The sequence below is a fragment of the Gorilla gorilla genome, chromosome X, assembly GCF_029281585.2.
Source record: "Gorilla gorilla gorilla isolate KB3781 chromosome X, NHGRI_mGorGor1-v2.1_pri, whole genome shotgun sequence".
Taxonomy (NCBI): domain Eukaryota; kingdom Metazoa; phylum Chordata; class Mammalia; order Primates; family Hominidae; genus Gorilla; species Gorilla gorilla.
In genome coordinates, this window is record NC_073247.2 from 41081204 (window position 1) to 41102964 (window position 21761).

The window sequence follows — 21761 nt, forward strand, 5'->3', positions numbered from 1 at the left end:
AAGTAAACACTATATGGACAACGCACTACTGTTAGGCAGGGTTGGCAAGCTTCTTCCGTCAAGGACCAGGCAGTAAGGGTTTTAGGCTTTGGTGAGCCATATTCTCTATCACTTTTACTCAACTCTGCCATTCTAGTGTGAAAGCAGCCAGAGACAACACATAAACAAATGGGCACTGCTGTGTTCCAATAAAACTTTATTTTATGGACACTGAATTTGAATTTTATATAATTTTCACCCATCGCAAAATACCGTTCTTATTTTGCTTTTTTTTTTTTCAACCATTTAAAAATTGGAAAAACCATTCTTTGCTCGTGGGAGTTCAAAAGCAGGCAGCAGGCTAGATCTGGTCAATGGGCCATAGTTTGACAATCCCTGAGCCAGAGGAAAGATGCGATGCAGAGCAGTGAAGCTACTATTCTAGTGAATGAGTTTACAGAATTTGATATCATGGGACCCTACAGCTTGTAACCTTGTTCCAAGGACATGGAAGACCCCTTCCTGGCTCCAGGTCAAGAGGGCATGGAGAAAAGGAAGAGGTAAAAAAAGGGAAACAATAAGATTCATAATTTCTTTCTTTCTTTTTTTTTGAGACAGAGTTTCGCTCTTGTCGCCCAGGCTGGAGTGCAATGGTGCAATCTTGGCTCACTGCAACCTCCGCCTCCTGGGTTCAAGCAATTCTCCTGCCTCAGCCTCCCAAGCAGATGGGATTACAGGCGCCTGCCACCATGCCCGGTTAATTTTTGTATTTTTAGTAGAGACAGGGTTTCACCATGTTGGCCAGGCTGGTCTCAAACTCCTGACCTCAGGTGATCCACCCGCCTCGGCCTCCCAAAGTGCTGGGGTTACAGGCATGAGCCACTGCACCTGGTCTCATAATTTCTTTTGAAGCTTAGTACCAAGAAAATCAAACACAGCAAAATAACACTAAATGGTTTAGTGCTATGTGGTGTTTTTCATTTAGACAACTTCATCTCTACCAGGAAACAGATGTAGGAGATTTGAGTGGCTGTTTTGTGGCTGTGTCTGTAACTAAGAAACCATTCAAAAATAAAAACACAATTATAATTTGTTACAGTTTTAATATTTACAAACAATATACCTTTAAATGATCTGATACAGAATAGACAAAGGAGAGATAAACATATTTTGAAAACTGACCCTATCTTTCTACCCAAATATAGCAGCCTTCTACAGTCCATCTCCTTCAAAAAGAAACAAGTTGGATGAATTTATTTGGGTAACAAATATATTCTTAACTCTTTACCCTGAAACCTTTTGACTTTTTTTTTTTTTTTTTTGAGACGGGAGTCTCACTCTTGTTGCCCAGGCTGGAGTGCAACGGAGCGACCTCGGCTCACTGCAACCTCTGCCTCTCAGGTTCAAGAGATTCTCCTGCCTCAGCCTCCCGAGTAGCTGGGATTACAGGTACCCACCACCATGCCTGGCTAATTTTTTGTATTTTTAGTAGAGAGGGGGTTTCACCATATTGGCCAGGCTGGTCTCGAATTCCTGACGTCAGGTAATCCACCCACATCAGCCTCCCAAATGCTGGGATTGCAGGCGTGAGCCACTACACCCGGCTACCTTTTGGCCTTTTTGTTTCATCTCATTTGACTGTCTTCTTTTTTAATTCCTATGTTTCTTCAAATGAATTAACCTTTTCTTTTTTGATCATTTTTATTTTTGCTTCCTTGCTGTACACACCTCTCTTTGAAATCATTCCTTATGGCTCCTCTTACCGTATTCCTTCATCAAGTGTAATATTATGAGATTTCTCCATGATTCACACATGACTTCCAGCTGATCTTTACTTCTCTAGCCCTTAATTCCCCTTCACTAACCCCTCCTGCACATTCTCAGAATAAATGGATAAAGTGTTGCTTCATGTTTAAGTAAATGAGAGACAGTAATGGAAGCATCCTCTCTATGGATTTACATTGCTATACTGAGAAATATGGAGACTAGGAGTGCTAATTTCAGTAATTTCAGTTGACATCAATTGCAATAGGCGGCTAAAGACTATATCTCTGGCTTTTGAGGTCTCCAGATTCTTCTCTCTAGACACTTGAAGACTGATTTGGTCTACACTTGTCATGATGAGTTCAGACGCCAGAATCTGGGTAGGAGAACTGTCATGAAACACGGTGTCCATAATGTACTGTTTATATAACTCCACAACCTTCTGCTCCAGGTACTCATTCAGCACTGCATTAGAAATAGGATTCTGCATTTGCAAGCTGCTTTTCTCTTTGATGCTTGTTATTCTCCAATAGGATGAGTACCGCTGGATAGGTTTTTGGGGAAAGTCACTGGGCTGAGTAGAAATGGAATCCTCCATGGGTAAAGGAATCTCAGATGACTTCAGCAAAGGGCCATATTCAAAACTGCTCTCAGAGGGAAAATCTGTTGTCACTGAATTAATGGCCATCACCTGGCCCCCTGCAATCTGTAAGTCATTATAATTCTTGCAAATACTTTTGCAAGAAGATGGAACCAAGTAGGTCTCTCTGCTGGCATCTCTACATATTTCAACTGCAGCCAAGTTTGGGCTTTCAAACACAGGATTGGGGTTTGTCTGCAGCACTGTGACTCTCTGACTTCTGCTATGTTGGCTCTCTCTTGAATGCACTGAAGAGATAAACTTGCCAGATGATTTGCAGCTCACGTACAGACTTCTGACTTGTGTTTCATCCACAGAGGAATAGGAAAGGGTAGCAACAGAATTTGTCTCCTCTTCCTTTTCCCCAGCCACCTGCTCATTATAAGAGGCACAACTCCAGTGGATGTCATTCCAGTACTCAAGTCCACTGAGATACCCTTCTGACAGCATTCTGGAAAGAGAATTGATGAGTAAGAATGGGGAAAAAGAATACTGAAATTTTAGAAGTTGGCACTTGATATATCAAAAAATAAGGACAATGAATAAATTCACTTTATTCATTCACCAAGCTCGTACTAATTCTGTGCCTACTGTGTACCAGGACTATGGCATGTGCTAAGGATATAAAAATGAAAAGCATACAATTCCATCCTTCAGGAAGTTTCCCACTATAGGAAAAAATCAACTAGATATAAACAATTCCAACATTGTATCACTGAGGATTATAATAGTGATAGGTAAAAAGGAAGTACGGGGGTGGGGGGGGTCCCTAACTTAGCCTGGGGCAAAGGGGGAGAAGTCACAGGATGTGTCATAGGGAAGGTGATATTTCAGCTGAATGGTAAAGAGTAATTAGGAGTTCCAGCCATAGGAACAGGCTTATAAGATAATATGGTGGCATGACCTACTCACCACATACAAAGAAGCTGAGCACAAGCAGAAGGAATTGGGAAAATAGGCTGAAATTGGATCGTGAAGAGCCTTGGCAGTCAGGCAAAAGCATTTACATTCTGCCCCATAGGAAATGAACAGTGATCTAGAAGTTGCAGATTGGAGAGAAACATGGCTAGTGGATTATGAGCAAAACAATGAGAAAATCTGTGGCAAATTCTACTGAAAACAAGTGCTGTGTCTTACTTAACTTTGTATTGGATCCCTAGGAGCTAGCACAGTTATTTGCATTTCTACAGAGACTCGAAAGGTATTTGTTCATTTGAGTTAAAGAATTTTCAACAATGACATGGTATGAAATTAATTTGTGCTCAACACATCATGAAGTACCACAAAGCCTACCCTGCCTTTGTGTCCCAGAATAAATTTCCTTCTCCCTCCCTCCCAGTTCTCAGAATACATCCTGAAAATGTCTCTGTATCTAACTGATGTGTTTACCTCCTAGTTACCAAGGAGCTTTCCTGACCATAGACTTTCCCCACATCTGCCTCCCCTCCCTACCCCCAGCAATTGTCACTGGTCTAGAGTGGCTAGAACAGGCTAGAAACCAGCAGCTGCATTTTCTAAAAACAGAACACACTGGCATTCCCGGCACTGGGGCAAAAGGCAACAGCAAGGAAAACTGGTCCTCTTGGGCCTCGAGAGCTGGGCTTCTGAAACAGACCTGTCAACTTGAGCCTGAACTTGAAATGTCAAATAAGAAAAGAAGGATTTTTTTAACCATACATAAAGGTCCTTTTAAAAATTGTTAACGTCTCTTTTACATTCATGTAATTATTGTTTCCCAGGTAAATAAAATGTTTCCCTTTTTTAAAAATTGTATAAGGGTAAGATAGTAAATTTTTTTTCTCTTTTGGAACTATTCCTGGTTTATTTAGCAAATCTCAATTTTTTTAATGTTTACTATATTCTGGGCACAGTTATGTGCCATGAAGACACTAAGCTAAAGGTCTTCAACAAATCCATGAAGTAATTTCTGTATGCTGAACACACTTATAAGGATTAAAAAAAAAAAGTTGTCCTCTCCTTTAAAATCTATGTGAAGTTCTGCCCTCAAACCTAATTGCAGGTGAAAAGGCCAATCTTACCTACATGGAAAGATAAGAAACAGAGAAAGAGTTTATCATAAAGAACTAATGGGGATGCACTTACTTCCTGGCCCTCAACACCCTACCCCCACCTAGGCTTTAGCTAGAGCATTCTGCCTTCAAGTCCTCAGAATATCATTGTGGAAAATCAGAGCATAAACGATCTGTTGACTTTTGAGTATCTAAATGGGCTTTAGAAACTCCTGGCAGAAATAATCGTTTGGGAGAAATGACTTTTGAGAAACCATAACCTGAGCTTTTACACCTCAGAATCCAGAACCATGAAGGACTTAAGGCATAATATTTATGCACTAATAATAAACTTAAGTAGACTGAGTCCCCCATGGAGGGAAAAAGTATGTCTCCAGAGAGATTTGGGAGCCAAGAGTAGACAGGTTTGCAAAATTATCTCATGCCCGGCATGGTGCAGGAGCAGAAGGAGAGAGCCACACAGATCACCTGGGCAGGCCGGCATGAGGCTGCCTCATCAAGTCTTCTCACACATCAGCATGCTGCTGAGAGCCTCAAATCCTGGAGAAGACCTACAGTTGGGGTGGAAAGATCGCAGACATGATCTCCATAGACTACAAACCAGGGACCAGATGAATGGTAAGTTGCCATGGATACCAGTATGGCTACATGATGACAACCAAAGATATCCCCCACCCACTCCCATCCTCAGCTGACCCTATGGTTTTATATAGACAATCTAAAACTTAGACGCACATCCAAGGAGGAGGGAGCCCTGAAGTGACTGAGGAAATCCTGATTGACAGTGAGTACTTTCCCACCACTCTGGAGAAAGTGAGCTCAAAAAAGATATCCAACTGAGGTTGAAGAAAGCAAGGATCCCTAGAAAAGATAGCAGAATAGGCACATGCATGTATTTTTTCTTCCTTTCCAAACTTCACTAAAACAACAATAAATGGTTTTTAAAAAGGTATAATACACACACACACACACACACACACACAAATACACACACAAAAAAAAACAACAGGAGAAGAGACCAGTACAGCAACATTTTAGAAGCTGAGAAGCAGGAGATTGAGGATTAATGACAGGAGACCTAAGAAAACTGAATCTTACAAGAGCCATGGTGATATGGTTTGCTGTGTCCCCACCCAAATCTCATCTTGAATTGTAGTTCCCACAATCCCCATGTGTCGTGGGAGGGACCATGTGGAGATCATTGAATCATGGAGGTGGTTTCCCCCATCCTGTTCTCGTGATAGTGAGTGAGTTCTCACGAGATCCAATGGTTTTATAAGGGATTTTCCCCTTCTCTGGGCACTCATTCTCTCTCCTGCCACCCTGTGAAGAGGTGCCTACCACCATGATTGTGTTTCCTGAGGCTCCCCAGCCCTGCAGAACTGAGTCAATTAAACCTCTTTCCTTTATAAATTACCCAGTCTCAGGCAGTTCTTTAAAGCAGCATGAGAATGGACTAATACACATGGGGAAAGCGAAGAGCCAATCTGACTTAAATTACCCTAAATGTTGAGGAATTGGTGGTACCAGATGCCTTTTTGGAATGAGAGTAAAGGGGATATACCTAAAGTAAGAAATATCGAAAATCTATTTAAAAAGCAGTCAGAAACCCAGATCATCTTTCACACCTGGCCATGCAGCCAGGTGACACTCCCCATCCTTAACCCCAAAGAAAAACTTGAAATGTAGTCTCTAAAGAGTGAAACAGAGGGTCTCTGGAGTAGGGAATACCAGTTGAGGGTAAAGTTACTGAATTGATAATAGATCAATTAAATAAACATACGCATATTTTTGCTGAGATCCATGACCTCTCTCCCCTCACTCAGCTCCAAGAATGCTAGCAAGAGGAGTATCCACCTTCTAGGCAGGATACTGGGAAGAATGTTTTGGGGAATCTGACTTGTCTGAGAAGAAGAGCAATTGACATCAGAGGTTCCCCAACTCAACAGGCAACCAGATCATCCTTTATTTAAGCCCACAATTAATAGAGCCTATTGAGCTTTTTGGATCTTTATCCTTAAGTATGAGTAGAATTCTGAAACATCTGAGGAAAAGTCTGATATGAGAAAGACCAAAATAGTCATTTGGAGGAAACAAACTTAGGGTAGGGTGAAGGAGGTGGCAGATTCTACCATCAATATTCTTAAAGAGTTAAGGTATAATATAATCATGAATTACAAATTGGATGCTATAAAAAAGAAGAATTCTGAAGCTGTTAGAAATTAAACATGATAATTTTAAACCTCAATGGAAGGATTGAAAAGTAAAGTTGAGGGAAATTATTATTTTGAAAGCAGAACAAAATTACAAGATGGAAAATAAAACTAGAGAGGACCAGTCCAGGAGATCTATTATCTGAATAATAGGAGGTTCAGAAAGAGAGACCAGAGAAAACAGAGGAGAAATTCAAAGACACAATTTAAGAATATTTCCCAGAATGGAAAGACATAAGTTATCAAAATAGTGAAGGAAAATCGATCTATACCTCCTCTCATGAATGTGAAATGACAGAACACTTGGGACAAAGAGAAGATCCTATAAGCTTCCAGAATGAAAAAAAGAGTCACAAAAAAAGACCAAGAACCAGAATCTTCAGACTTCTCAGCAGCAACATAAGAAACAATAAGACAATGAAAAAATGTCTACAAATTCTGAATTTTCATTCAACTAGTTATTTTCAACCGAGACCAAGTTATCAATTAAGTATGATGATAGAATAATTATATTTCTAGGTTACAAGTCTCAAATAGCTGATTTTCCAAGCACCTTTCTCAGAAAGTCAATAGACTATGTGCTCCACTGAAAGGAGTAAGTAAAACAATAAAATGGAGACAAAGGATACAGGAAACAGGAAATCCAGCACAGGAGAGAAACAAACAGCCCTTAAACTAGGATAGCCTGAGCCCTTGTTCTAAACCCTGCAATGTAAAGGGCCTCACTCTGGCCCTCCTTAAGTTGCACCTCTCCCAACAGGGTAAGGAGTTCTAGAGTCCAACATGATGGGAGGCCACCCAGCCTCTATACTGCTGCCTTCTATCTCACACTTCTAGTATTCAGGACCTCAGAATTCCCTGCTCAGATGGCAGACCCAATTACAGAGTCTGCACAGGCTCCTCCCCAAATCCATCATGATTAGGGCAGACTTGGGGAAACTGAACATGCACACACCCCTAGGCCCAAAAGATGATGAAAAGGTGGTTTTTAGTGAGGGCTGTAGACAGAGCTTAGGTGTATGGGCTGAATGTCAAGGATAGCCAGGACTGGGAAAAGAAGATGGAAGGGCTGAAGACTGAGGCTCCCCATTTTTTGTCCTAGGCCCAGAAGTTGTGAAGAGGAGACCTACCCATGATGACAGTGAAAAGACATTCCGGGATGAAAGCTGCATATGTAACAGGCTTAAAAGGCAACCAGGCTGATTAGAACAGATCGGAAGGCTTCTGAAGCTCAAGATAAAATTGAAGACAACTGAAAAGGTGTGACCATCATGAAATACAATTTATACAATTGACTACAAACTTTGGGGATAAATTAGAAAAAGCTAAGCAAATGAAAAATCTAGACCAGCACTGTCCAACAGAGCTTCCTGGGATGATGGAATGATCTATATCTGTGTTGTCTAAAATGGCATCCAATAGCCACACGTAGTTATTGGGTACTTGTAATATGGCTAAGGCAACTCAATTATTAATTTAATTTAATTTAAATTAATTTTAATTGTCACATGACTACTCTATGGAACAGCAGACTTAGAAAATAGTGAAGGTGATAACATAAAATTTTTAAATACTGAAGATTGCTAATTATAACTGCAGTATTTTTTTGTTGTTTTTTTGTTTTTTTTTTGTTTTTTTGTTTTTTGAGACAGTCTCACTCCTTCACCTAGGCTGGAATGCAGTGGTGTGATCTCGGCTCACTGTAACCTCCACCTCCCGGGTTCAAGTGATTCTCGTGCCTCAGCCTCCCGAGTAGCTGGGACCACAGGTGCACGCCACCACTCCCAGCTAATTTTTGTATTCTTAGTAGAGATGAGGTTTCACCATGTTGGCCAGGCTGGTCTCGAACTCCTGACCTGAAGCGATCCACCTGCCTTGGCCTCCCAAAGTGCTGGGATTACAGGCATGAGCCACTGCACCCAGCCTATAATTGCAATTTAAAGTTCATTGGTTGATCGCCATCATAGCATACTATGACAGTTATTTTTAGCATACTAAAGTAACATCTGAGTAATTAATTTGTTTCTGTATTCCTTTCAAGGGATGTCAGAAAGGAGCTAACAAAAGATAGTAAAGCCAGGCCGGGCGTGGTGGCTCATGCCTGTAATCCCAGCACTTTGGGAAGCCGAGGCAGGTGGATCACATGAGGTCAGAAGTTTGAGACCAGCCTGGCCAACATAGTGAAACCCCGTCTTTACTAAAAATACAAAAATTAGCCAGGCATGGTGGCGCATGCCTGCAATCCCAGCTACTCAGGAGGATGAGGCAGGAGAATCGCTTGAACCCAGGAGGTGGAGGTTGCAGTGAGCCGAGATTGAGCCACTGCACTCCAGCCTGGATGGCAGAGTGAAACTCTGTCTCAAAAACAAACAAATAAAAAAAAGAGAGATGGTAAAGCCAGAGCATAAACTATTAGATGTCGGGTAATGAAATGGGATTAGAACACTTATTTGAGACTTTTTTTTGTTTCACTATTTTGAACCAAGGATGATACAGAATTTCTTTTAAAGTTTTTGAAATGCTTCTATTTGGAGAAGTCTGGAATGCCTGTGTGAATTGTTCAACGAAAAATTGTAAAGATATTTTCATTTTAATTGTGCATTCTCTTAGGTCATCTCTGAGGTGACAAAAGTGCTATCCAATAGAATGTCTTGAAGTGATGAAAATGTCCAATATCTGTGCTTTCCAATATGATAGCCAATAGCCACTTAAAATGTGGCTACTGTGACTGAAATTTTAATTTGATTTAATATAATTTAATTTAAATAGCCACATTTGGCTAGTAGCTGCCATATAGACATCACAGATCTAGACAATTATAATCTCCAACTGATAATTTTAAGAAAGTTGTGTAGCAGTAAAACCAGGCACAGTGGCTCATGCCTGTTATCCAAGCACTTTGGGAGGCTGAGGCGGGAGAATCACTTAAACCCAGGAGTTTGAGACCAGCCTGGGCAATATAGGGAGATCATATCTCTACAAGAAATTCAAAAATTAGCCAGGCGTGGTGGTCCCAGCTACTTGGCAGGCTGAGGTGGGAGGATCGCTTGAGCCCAGGAGTTTGAGGCAGCAGTGAGCTGTGATTGTGCCACTGCACTCCAGGCTGGGCAACAGAGCCAGACCATGTCTCAAGAAAAAAAAAAAAGAAAGAAAGTTGTGTTGTGAAAAAACAAAGCAAAACAAAAACAACCCATGGTCTACTATATGGCTGAGTTATAAATAGCTTTTATATAGTCATGATAATATAGCACATGATAATATAAAGCACTGAAAATAGATCTAACTCAATTTAAAATATAACCACAGGGCGACCATGAAGTCAGTACACAAAGATAAAATATTTTTATCATATATAGCAGAATATCATGTATATATAAAATACTATTTTAACATACATATAGTACATTGATACCCATAAAAATCATCCTAGGCATTTGCCTGTGAGTCCAGACTAGGCCGCCACTCCATATAGTGAGAGGAAGCGGACAAAGTTGTATATCCTTGGTGAAGCCAGGGGAGGAAGGAGAAATAAATCCTCCTCTTCATGATGACAAGTCAAGAAATAATGCCCCAAACTGAAAAATCCAAAAGTTGCAACACAGCATGCTATTTAAAGAAATGATGGTAAATATCAAGTAATTAGTTAAGGGAGATAAAAGTAGTTGCTTCTGGAAAAGGAGGCAAGGACAGCAGTTTTTCATAACAAACTTCTCAGAATTATTTGACCCAATTTATGTGCAAGTATAACTGTGATTAAATTTTTAATTAAAATAAAAACTAAAGATAAATATTTTAAAGTAACTAAGGGCCAGGTACGGTGGCTCACACCTGTAATCCCAGCACTTTGGGAGGCCAAGGAGGGCGGATCACCCGAGGTCAGGAGTTAGAGACCAGCCTGGCCAATATGATGAAACCCCATCTCTACTAAAAAATACATAAATTAGCCGGGTGTGGTGGCAGACGCCTGTAATCCCAGCTACTCAGGAGGCTGAGGCAGGAGAATCACTTGAACTGGGGAGGCGGAGGTTGCAGTGAGTCGAGATCGTGCCACTGCACTCCAGCCTGGATGACAGAGTGAGGCTCTGTCTCAAATAAATAAATAAATAGTAACTAAGGGGGTGGGGGGAGAAGAAGATGGCATTTCCTGTACAGCTGTTTGTGGTTAAAGATATTGCATATTCTAAGGGTGAAGAAGAGAGAGAGATGACTGTGTGACAGGTTAACCTTTATTTGGCCCTACAGACAGAAAGGATTCCAATGGGCAGTGAAAAGAGGGAAAACATTGCAGACAGAGGAGAGAAGGGCAATAAAAGTGAAGAGGTTTGTGTTGTCAATTTCATGTGGGTCAGTAACAGACACCAATGTAGGTGGGGTGCACGCATTGTTTGTCAGTGTCATGCTCACCTAAGAGCCTTTCTTGAAATGTCCCAGTTTGCCGAATCCCCCCTTTAGGACCCCTTATCCCCATTCAGACACACCCCAAGTCTCCCACTGTTTATCTTATTTCTCTTCATATTAAACAATCAACCCTAACAGAGTCTTCTTTCATTGTATGCAGATGAGTTTTATAAGTACTCCGGATAATCTCCACACTCCTTCATAACAATGAAGGAAAAGGGCCTAGAATTTTATTTTGAGTACAGTAATGGGCCCCTTTTCCTATTCGTTGTCAACTGAGAGGTTTGCTGGTATCTTAATTCTGGCAGAATAAGAACCCTATCATTCTGATGTGTAGGACCCAAGACAGACCAGTAAAGTGGTGGGTCTGATGACGGAAAAGCAGAAAGTGCATCCTAGTGTCTAGGGATAGACACGTCCCCAGCAAAAAAAAGGAAAAAAGATTTCTGAGAGGGAGGAGTGGGAGATAAGGTCAGGTCAGGGAAGTAAGTTGGGACATCCAAGACTGAGTACATTTGATTCATCCTGTAGGCACTGCAACGTTCTGGCAGGTAAGGAAGCTGATTCACCACATGATATAATATAGCAATAAAGTGCAAAATTAATTTCAGCAGAGTGAGATTGGTATTAAGGACCCAAGTTAGGAGGCTGTTGGATTCATCCCAGCCTGAGATGACTGGGACAGGAACCAGGAGGGAGGTAGGAGAAAAGAAAGAGAAGGAACGCATTTGAGAGACCAAGACCCCCAGACATGGAAGTGAAGGAGAGAGAGGAGCCAAAAGTAACTCTGAGTGTGGGTATGTAGGGGAAATGGCACCATCATTGACCAAAATGGGAAGATCAGGAGGAGCTGTGGAGGAAGCAATGGGTTTAGCTTAGCTCTTCTTGAGCCTGACAAGAGATAGACTGTCTGGGTGCAAGTGTGTAATTGTCCATTGGAGATTCAGGTAGGCAGCTCATTAGAGAAGCTACTTAAAGTCCACAGTGAAGTCACCTTCCACTTGCAGGCAGTAGGAATTTATATTGCGGGCTTGAGGAGCTTTCTAGGTTTGTAACTTCTTCTGTGGGGAGCCTACCTGGAACAGTACAAGGAGGAAGGAGCAGCAGCAAGGGCTTTGTAAAGACTACAAGAGCTTTGGATGCATTGAACAAGTCACATTTTAAAAATCTATATTCGGGCCGGGCACGGTGGCTCACGCCTGTAATCCCAGCACTTTGGGAGGCCGAGGTGGATGGATCACAAGGTCAGGAGTTCGAGACCATCCTGGCCAACATGGTGAAACCCCGTCTCTACTAAAAATACAAAAATTAGCTGGGGGTGGTGGCATGCGCCTATAATCCCAGCTGCTCGGGAGGCTGAGGCAGGAGAATCACTTGAACCCAGGAGGTGGAGATTGCAGTGAGCCCAGATAGCGCCACTGCACTCCAGCCTGGTGACAGAGCAAGACTCTGTCTAAAAAGAAAAAAAAATCTATATTTGAAGGCAAAATTTAATTTCATACTCATTCAGGCAATATACATATGTGGTGTATATATATAAATATATGTATGTTACCTAGAACATCTCATCTACAAACGTCTTCCAGTGTCTTTTCCTTCACACTTAACAAATCATGGAGAATTGTATATATTTTATAAAATATATATGTATGTGTACATAAATACTCTCTCACACACACACACACACACACACATATATATGAAGAGAAAGAGAGAGAGCACGCACTAGTATTTAAGAGACCAGAGTTCTAACTCTGATCTTGTCACTAGCAGTGGTTTTAGTTTAGTTGTTGCCAGATCTATAAAATAGCTAACATAGTACTAGCTACAACCCAGATAATATTCTAAGTGCTTTTTATGTACTAAATTAATTGATCATCACAAAGAAACTCTAATATTTAGGTACTATTATTATGCTCATTTTACAGATGACAAAATTGAGTAGTGTCCAAAATCACCAGCAGTCAGGAAACAGAGCCCAAGTTCATGTTCTTAACCTCTCAGACACTCAACTTATCATCTGTAAGTTGAGAATGTGGGATTAAATTATGTCTAGAGTACTATCAAACTTTAATTTTGAATGAGATTATGAAGAATAAAGTGAGCATTAATCAGAATCAAAATTAATTTCTGAAAATTAGCAGCAGAGGGCAGCAGAGAGCACACTAAGGAGGCTTTTAAAAGACCTTTCTAAAGCTATGCAGAGTAATAATACATAAAACTTATAAACAAAAATACATATATTAACACATTTAATCTTCATAATTAATTTCCTAGTTTAGGCCCTTTGCTTCAATTCATCTTCCACTTTAATGCACTTAAAAGGGCCCATTCAAGGCCGGGTGCAGTGGCTCACACCTGTAATCCCAGCACTTTGGGAGGCCGAGGTGGGTGGATCACCTGAGGTCGGGAGTTCGAGACCAGCCTGATCAACATGGAGAAACCCCATTTCTCCTAAAAATACAAAATTAGTCTGGCGTGGTGGCACATGCCTGTAATCCCAGCTACTCGGGAGGCTGAGGCAGGAGAATCGCTTGAACCCGGGAGGTGGAGGTTGCGGTGAGCTGAGATTGCGCCATTGCATTCCAGCCTGGACAACAAGAGCAAAATTTAGTCTCAGAAAAAGAAAGAAAGAAAGAAGGAAAGAAGGAAAGAAAGAAGGAAGGAAGGAAGGAAGGAAAAAGAAAAAGAAAGGAAAAAAGAAAGAGAGAAAGAAAGAAAGAAAGAAACCCATTTGGCCAGGCGTGGTGGCTCACGCCTGTAATCTCAACACTTTGGGAGGCCAAGGCAGGTGGATCACCTGAGGTCAGGAGTTCGAGACCAGCCTGGCCAACATGACAAAACCCCATCTTTACTAAAAATACAAAAAAATTAGCAGGGCGTGGTGGCACGTGCCTGTAATCCCAGCTACTCAGGAGGCTGAGGCAGGAGAATTGCTTGAACGGGGTGGGGTCATGGGCAGAGGTTGCAGTGAGCTGAGATCGGGCCACTGCCCTTCAGCCGGGACGATAGAACGAGACTCCATCTCAAAAAAAAAAGGGGGGGCCATTACTGCACCCTTTAATGCACCACTAGAATAAAGACAGCATTGCACATCACAATATCCTAAAATTTTAGAGTAGAGACATCAAGAAAAGTTAATTGGGTTTATTTTGACTGATTTTTGCATTTTTCTTAATAATTTTCTATTATTTTTGAAATTCTAATAAGATATCACTGGGTCTCTTCAAGGGTATATAAAAGGTACACTTCAAACAGATGTTAACATATTTGTTAGACTTGATTTCATCTGAGACATCAAAATTTAACCCAACGGATTACTTTAATTGTTCAATGATATTTTGTCACTTGAATTCTTGTTTCTCATCTTAGAGAAAGCTATATATATGTAAAGCTATATATATTACATATAAAATATACATATATAAAATGTATAATATTCTCCCTGATTGGTTAGGCATGAAGGAAAAGACACCTGAGAATATTTGCAGAGGAGATGTTATAGGCAATTTTAGCCCACATTAATCATTAACAGATAGGGGAATGCCAAAATTAACCTTATGTGCAAATTCACAACTTAGAAATATGTGCTAAAGTGCAGTGCCTTGTTAAATCATTTACTTGCTTTTCAGAAGAAACTGCAATGTAAGTTCTCTTTCTAGATGAGCATTTAGTTTTTCAGAAAGCTGTTGTTATCACTTCTTCACATAGACACATTTTTGATTGATTTTTTAAAATCGACAGATAAAATTGTATGAATTTCTCATGTATAATATGGTATTTTGAAGTGTGTATATTGTGAAATGGCAAAATCTATCTAATTAACATATATATTAGCTCACAGTTATTATTTTTGTGGTGAGAATACTTATATTCAGTTTCTTATCATTTCTCAAGAATATGATAGATAATCAACTATAGTCACCATGCTGTACAAGAGATCCTTTGAACTTATTCCTTCTATATAACTGTAATTTTGTATCCTTTGAGCATGCTGATCAAAGGACACACTTTTAATTTACATCTAAACAACACAAGCGTGGAGTCAAAGAGAAAACCTAACGAAAGAAGAACTTTATAAGGGGGAACGTTTAAAACACCTAAGTTAGGGATCAGCAAACTTTTTTTATACAAGGCCAGAGAGTTAATATTTTAGACTTTGCAAATCATACAAACTCTGTTGCAGCCCTGCTGGCATAGCAGGAAAGTAACCATACACAATATGTAAACAAATGATTGTGTCTGGGCTCCTACTAAAGTTTACAAAAACACGCAGGGGGCCAATTTGGTCCTGGGCTGTGGCTTACCTACCCTTGACCTAAGTCAAAAAGCAGATGCAATAAATGGGATACGCATCATAATAATGACAGCTGTATGCCGAGTGCTTTCCAGGCATAGCCCTTAACCTTCCAACAACACTGCAGATTAGATATTATCATAATCTAGATATGATCATATCCTTTTAAAAATCTTTTAATTTTTTTTCTCTTTATCATTATCTAGATTTTCCAAATGAGAAAACTGAGTTTCAGATATGACAAATACCCCTTCCAAGGCCACACAGCTACTAAGTACTATAGGCAAGATTCAAGCCCAAGTTTACAACCTCCAAAGTGTGTGTTCTGTTCTTAGAACATATCACACTATTGTACAGTTAAGAGCAGTTAGTATCACGCAGTCATAATAACAAGCAATTAGTCCTTCCAGGAAAAGGGCATCAGCCCTGATTCCATGTAGTAACAACAGCACTTGCCAAATAAAAGAAGGAAGGTGCAGTGAAGTGCAGAAAGGAAGGCTCCAGGGGAAAGTCAGCACTCACCCCAGAGGGGTGGCCCAGATGACTACACATATGTCCCAATTATGTATCGATGCTCATATGTCTTTGAGGAATACAATTAATTTATCCTCTTTTTTTTAATCTAACCATATGAACATTTTCCTAAACCATGACACTGCTATAGCCTGGCATCGCCTCATCTTTAATTTTGCAACCATCTTTCACAGGGTGATTTAATATTACAGGCTGCACGCGGTGGCTCATGCCTGTAATCCCAGCACTTTGGGAGGCTGAGGTGGGTGGATCACCTGAGGTTAGAAGTTCAAGACCAGCCTGACCAATATGGTGAAACCCTGTCTCTACTAAAAACACAAAAATTAGCCTGGTGTGGTGGTGAGCACCTGTAGTCCCAGCTACTCGGGAGGCTGAGACAGGAGAATTGCTTGAACCCAGGAGGCAGAGGTTGCAGTGAGTCATGATCACACCACTGCACTCTAGCCTGGGTGACAGAGCGAGACTCCATCTCAAAAATAAAAAATAAATAAATTAAATAAATAAATAAATAAATAAATAAATAATACAGATCCTCTGTTTAAATACAAACCACTTCCCATCACCTCAGGGATAAAGTCCATACAGGGTAGGCCTGTGATGTGTGCTCCCTGTCTGTCTTCCTCATTTCATCTCTGCCTGTTCCACACAGGACCCAGGACCCCAGTCATGCTGATCCCTTCCCAGTTCACCTGAGCCCCATGCCTATCCCAGGGATCTGTGCATTTTTTGTCTTCCGTCCTGAGAGTTCTGGTTCCCTATCCATCCTCTGGTCCACCACCCATAACCTTCAAGTCTCACCTCCTATGTTAACATTTCAGAACCCTTGGCCATCTACTCACAATCATTGAATCTGAATTAGAAAAGGGTTCTTGGCTCTTCTCTCCCCTACCCCAAGGTGTTCATCAGGATTGCATGAAACTTTAATAAAACAGAAAAGATAAATCACTGGAATAGTCTTTGGAAAGAAGGAAAAATTGACACGAGCAAAAGGAAAACAAGACTGAGGATTGGTGGGGAGTGTGGCAGTTTTGGATGATGTGGCAAAACAGATCCCGCCCCTTGAAGAACATTTTGGAGGTGTGCAAACTAAGACACCCAAAGAGGCTGGATTGAGATGGACGCAAAAACTATTAGTGGCCACACACAAATGGAGGCAATGGGATGGGACTGCCTTCCACCATCATGGGCTACAACATCTTGGAATTACAGACAGGAAAACATTTGTGATCTTGAGCCTAGCTAGCAGGGGTACAGTTTGGCTTCTACCTGTCAACATGTCTGCTTACAGAGATATAATTTTTAAGAGTTTTGAAATAGTACATCTAAAGACACATCTTATTTTAGTAAATCATTTCTCTTGAGGGGCACTGAGGTTAGTCTTGCTTTTCCACTATGTGTAATTATTGCATGTGCCTCCGTGAATATTTCCACAGGCCAGATTTGGAGGAGCAGAATTACCAGATCAAAGCTATTGCCAAATTTCCTTTCAAGTAGCTTGGATCAATTTATTCTCTCACCAGCAATGTTTGAGATTGTTTTCATTGACATTCCTTAGCACATTATTTTTTTTTTAATTTTCCAATCAAATGAGCTAATTTATGTTTGTCTCAAATTAGAGAGTCTTGTTAAAATCATATGTAGGTCATGTGTTATTTTTTAATGCCTGCAAAACTCAAAATCCTGTATTTCATCTCTTTACCTCTATATTATATTACCCTATAATATAAATTCTAAATCCCATAATTCCAAAGTAAACTTTTTAAGACTTTCTTGATGTGGGGGACTTGCAGGTAAATTGCTGAAAAGTGATCACTGAAAAACTTGAATATTGTTTTGTTCATGATTTAATTATGATAATGTAACCAAATCTGTATTACATGTTCCAGTTTTTTTTCAGTGAATGATGCTAGACCTTTATCTAAACAAAAAGCTTCTTTAGGAAGGACCTCCCTGTATAAAATAGCATCTGCAGTTTCCTTACTCTTATCTTTAAAAATACCTGTTCCTTAGAGCTGGAAATAATCACTTAATCACATATCTTAGATTATATCCCTATTATTTCAGCTTGTATTGAATTTATTGATGAATGCTCTAAAATATTTCTCATTAATATTTCAATTTCTGTTACAAATCATATAATTTGGGATTGTCTATTCTTGTATCAAATATGAAGCGATTCTTACTTAACAAATTAATTTCTGAAAGTATAACTTGATGGCTGAGATAATACAATCATAAATCAAAAGCCCTCTCTTCTTCATATTAATATTACCAAGTAAATAAATAATTTTGTGTTTGGTTCTGCTTAGATTCTTATGACCAAAGTTAATGGCTACTTCCAAGGACGATCTGATGTGTGAATTTTCTTAGTTCAGAAAATGTAAACTTTGGTGCAGAAATATTAGTAAATATATTTTATCATAGTTTGGATTTTTCTTTATATTCCTTCTTGATATATCATAAATTGAAAAATTAAACCTTTTGGATCATTTTTTGAATCACTTTCAATGTATTTTGATGCAAAATGAGAGGACTAAAAAAATAAGAAAACCTATCATAATAGTATTGTACTGATATAAATTTCCTTGGTGTTATAATTGTTAATCATTGTTAATCATGTTAATTATGCCAATTTCATTAACATTTACTTAATTGTAGGCATGTCAACTACAAATGCAATGCAAGATTCTTGATTGGATCCTGGATTTAAAACATAAAAAGATTCTAAAGGACATGTGGATAATTGGGAAAATTTGAATGTGTATCACATCTTAGATAATAGTATTGTGTTGATGTTATGTTTCCGTGGTGTTGTAATGTGTTATAGAAGACTGCCCTTATTTTTAGGAGATACATGCTCAAGAATTTAGGGGTGACATGTGTCCTAAAGTCAGCAACATACTTTCAAACCATTCAGGGAAAAAACTGTGCATATGTGCATGCGTGTGTGTGAATATATATATATATATATATATATATATATACACACACACATAGAGAGAGAGAGAAAAGGATAGGCAGAGACAGAGAAAGACAAAGCGAGAGAGAAAGTAAATGTGGTAAAAAGATACCACTGATTAATACACATGATGAAAATATGGGTGTTCATTGTACTATTCTTTCAATTTTTATATAGATTTGAAACATTTCTAAATGAAAATTGGGAGGGGAAAAAACCATATTTAGTTAATGAAGGCATATTTACATTGTATAATGTTTATTAAGAGCCTGGAGGGACAATATCTTATATATCTAAAATAATCACTACATATGTGATGAGAAATGTCTCAGTGACTTGATATAAATACTTCAAACATCACTTTGCTCTGAGATAATAGAATTAGTGTACTACCTTTGAATATCTCCAAAATTCCACTTATGATATGGATGTTTGACACAGACTTCAAATACTCTTCAATCCTCCAGAAGCTTCTCAAGCTCAGAAACAATCTTCTCACACTGACCTATGCAAGACATGTTATAAAATATCAATATAAATATTCTGTCCAAACCAGGTCTATATTTAAGCACAGATTCATATGCGCAAGACAAAGAATGTTTGAGCGAGTCTAAAGATAATTCAAACAAAAGTCCACTCGTACATGCGCTATCTTTAATACCAAAAGGGAAGCTTTCCCCAAATCACCCAGATGAAAGTCGAAAAGCATCCTCACTATAGATCGCATTCATTTTGAATACATCCTGCCACACAGAAAAACACTATCACAAGCTTGCTGAACTGAATAATTGAGAGTCAAATCCAATTGGAAAGGATTGTGATTGTTTTCGTCTCTAAAACTGCATCACCGTAACTGAATTCAAGAGCTGTGTTGTCCCTGCAAAACTCTGCTTAGGTTTTTAGGCCTTCTTTTAAAAATGCAGAAGCTAAACCAGTGTGGCAATTAGTGAAAGAGGACTGCAAAAATAATACAATAAATATTTGATCTGATCAGTCAAAAATTGTAGGTAAAAATATAAGTATTTTAGAAATGCTTAGAATGTGGACACGAGGAGGTAAGAAAAGGAAGTATTGGGCTTAATTTCTCTTTATTTTTCAACTCCACTGAATGCTTGTTTAAACTCCCACTTGTCTCTGATATGGTAAGCTAGAAAAGCATTTTAGATGTCATAAGAATGGATCAGCGCTCTGGTGATAAAGGGCTAAGAAAGCGTGAGAAGACAGATGACAAAAAAATAATAGCGGAGTTCTAGGGTCCTTTGCTTTCTTTTTCTTACCTTCACTAACCAATCTGCTCATCTGATCCCGCAGAAACACAGCAATTGACCAAACAGAGAGATGAACAAGCCAGCCAATGCTCTTTCCAGAAATTTTCACAAGCCTTTCACTGATGAGACCAGTAGACTGAGCTGCTCAGTGCAAAGCCATTCTTTTTATAATTGATCCCATGGAAAAAGAGTTGTTTTTGTTCAAGTCTGATTTGTGCTAAAGAGGCAGTGGGAAGTCCCGGGAGGTGGGGAGGCAGTAACTGACAAAGCCACATCAAGCCACAGAATGGTGTTTCTTCCCCTTTTTTGAAAAATGAAACCTATCTACGAAACTGTCTCTTATTAAAATAGTTTATGGTTACACATTTTGTAAGAACCCTAGCAACAGAATTAAATTTCCTTTCTAGAAAAGTACATTATCTGGGATCCTTCACCCAAAAGAAAGCCAAAGTCACATATGACTTTAGGAAATTCTGTTTCATTACTAATCTATAATTTTTAAGAAGTATTATTTCTCAATGGTACTTATAATTTTTAAAAATGTAAATGAAAAAAATTTTCTCGGCCGGGCGCAGTGGCTCACGCCTGTAATCCCAGCACTTTGGGAGGCCGAGGCAGGCGGATCAGGAGGTCAGGAAATCGAGACCATCCTGGCAAACACGGTGAAACCTCGTCTCTCCTAAAAATACAAAAAATTAGCCAGGCATGGTGGCGGGCACCTGTGGTCCCAGCTACTCGGGAGGCTGAGGCGGGAGAACGGCGTGAACCCGGGAAGTGGAGCTTGCAGTGAGCCGAGATCGCGCCACTGCACTCCAGCCTGGGCGACAGAACAAGACTCCGTCTCAAAAGAAAAAAAAAAGAAAAAAGTTTTCCCTCTCCAAATACCAAAAGTCAAAACAGTAATACATGGTGTGGGCAAAGTTGTGAAGAAACAAGCACTCTCAAACACTACTGAAGAGATTGTAAACATATTTAGAGGGCAATTTTCCAGTATCTCTCAAATACAAATATTCATACCCTTTGACCCAACAATTGTATTTTTATAAATTTATCCAAGCTATATGTTTACACTTGTACACAAAGACTTATGTGAAAAGATATTTGTTGCAGCATTGCTTGAGAAAATAAATGACTAGAAAAAATTATATCCATACATAAGATATTGGCCAAATAAATGAGAACGTATGCATACTTAAAATCCTATGTAGGTTGTGTGCGGTGGCTCACGCCTGTAATCCTAGCACTTTGGGAGGCCGAGGCGGGTGGATCACTTGAGGTCAGAAGTTTGAGACCAGCCTGGCCAACATGGTGAAACCTTGTCTCTACTAAAAATACAAAACTTAGCCACGCGTGGTGGTGGGCACCTGTAATCCCAGCTACTCGGAGGCTGAGGCATGAGGATCCCTTGAACCCGGGAGGTGGAGGTCACAGTGAGCTGAGATTGTGCCACTGCACTCCAGCCAGGGTGACAGAGCGAGACTCCATCTCAAAAAAAAAAAAAGAAAAAAAAAGATCTCTAACATATATTGTTTAGCAAGAACTCATTTTCCAGTTTGTATTTTTAAGGAATATATGTATATACATGCTTATGTAATAGAATATTTCTTTTTAAAATTTTGTATTTTAATTTTTGTAGGTATACAGTAGGTGTATATATTTATGGGGTACATAAGATGTTT

General features: G+C 39.6%; 1 protein-coding gene across 1 annotated transcript; it reads right to left on the minus strand.

The window, feature by feature from the left end:
• Nucleotides 1-1276: 1276 nt before the first annotated feature.
• Nucleotides 1277-20273, minus strand: TASL (TLR adaptor interacting with endolysosomal SLC15A4). The gene is made up of 3 exons (XM_019019084.4): nt 20092-20273; nt 19208-19319; nt 1277-2834 (listed from the first exon to the last, which is right to left on the minus strand). Exon 3 carries the CDS (start codon nt 2831-2833, stop codon nt 1928-1930), a length of 906 nt encoding a protein of 301 aa, XP_018874629.1. The 5' UTR covers nt 2834; nt 19208-19319; nt 20092-20273; the 3' UTR covers nt 1277-1927.
• Between the last annotated feature and the right edge of the window lie 1488 nt (nt 20274-21761).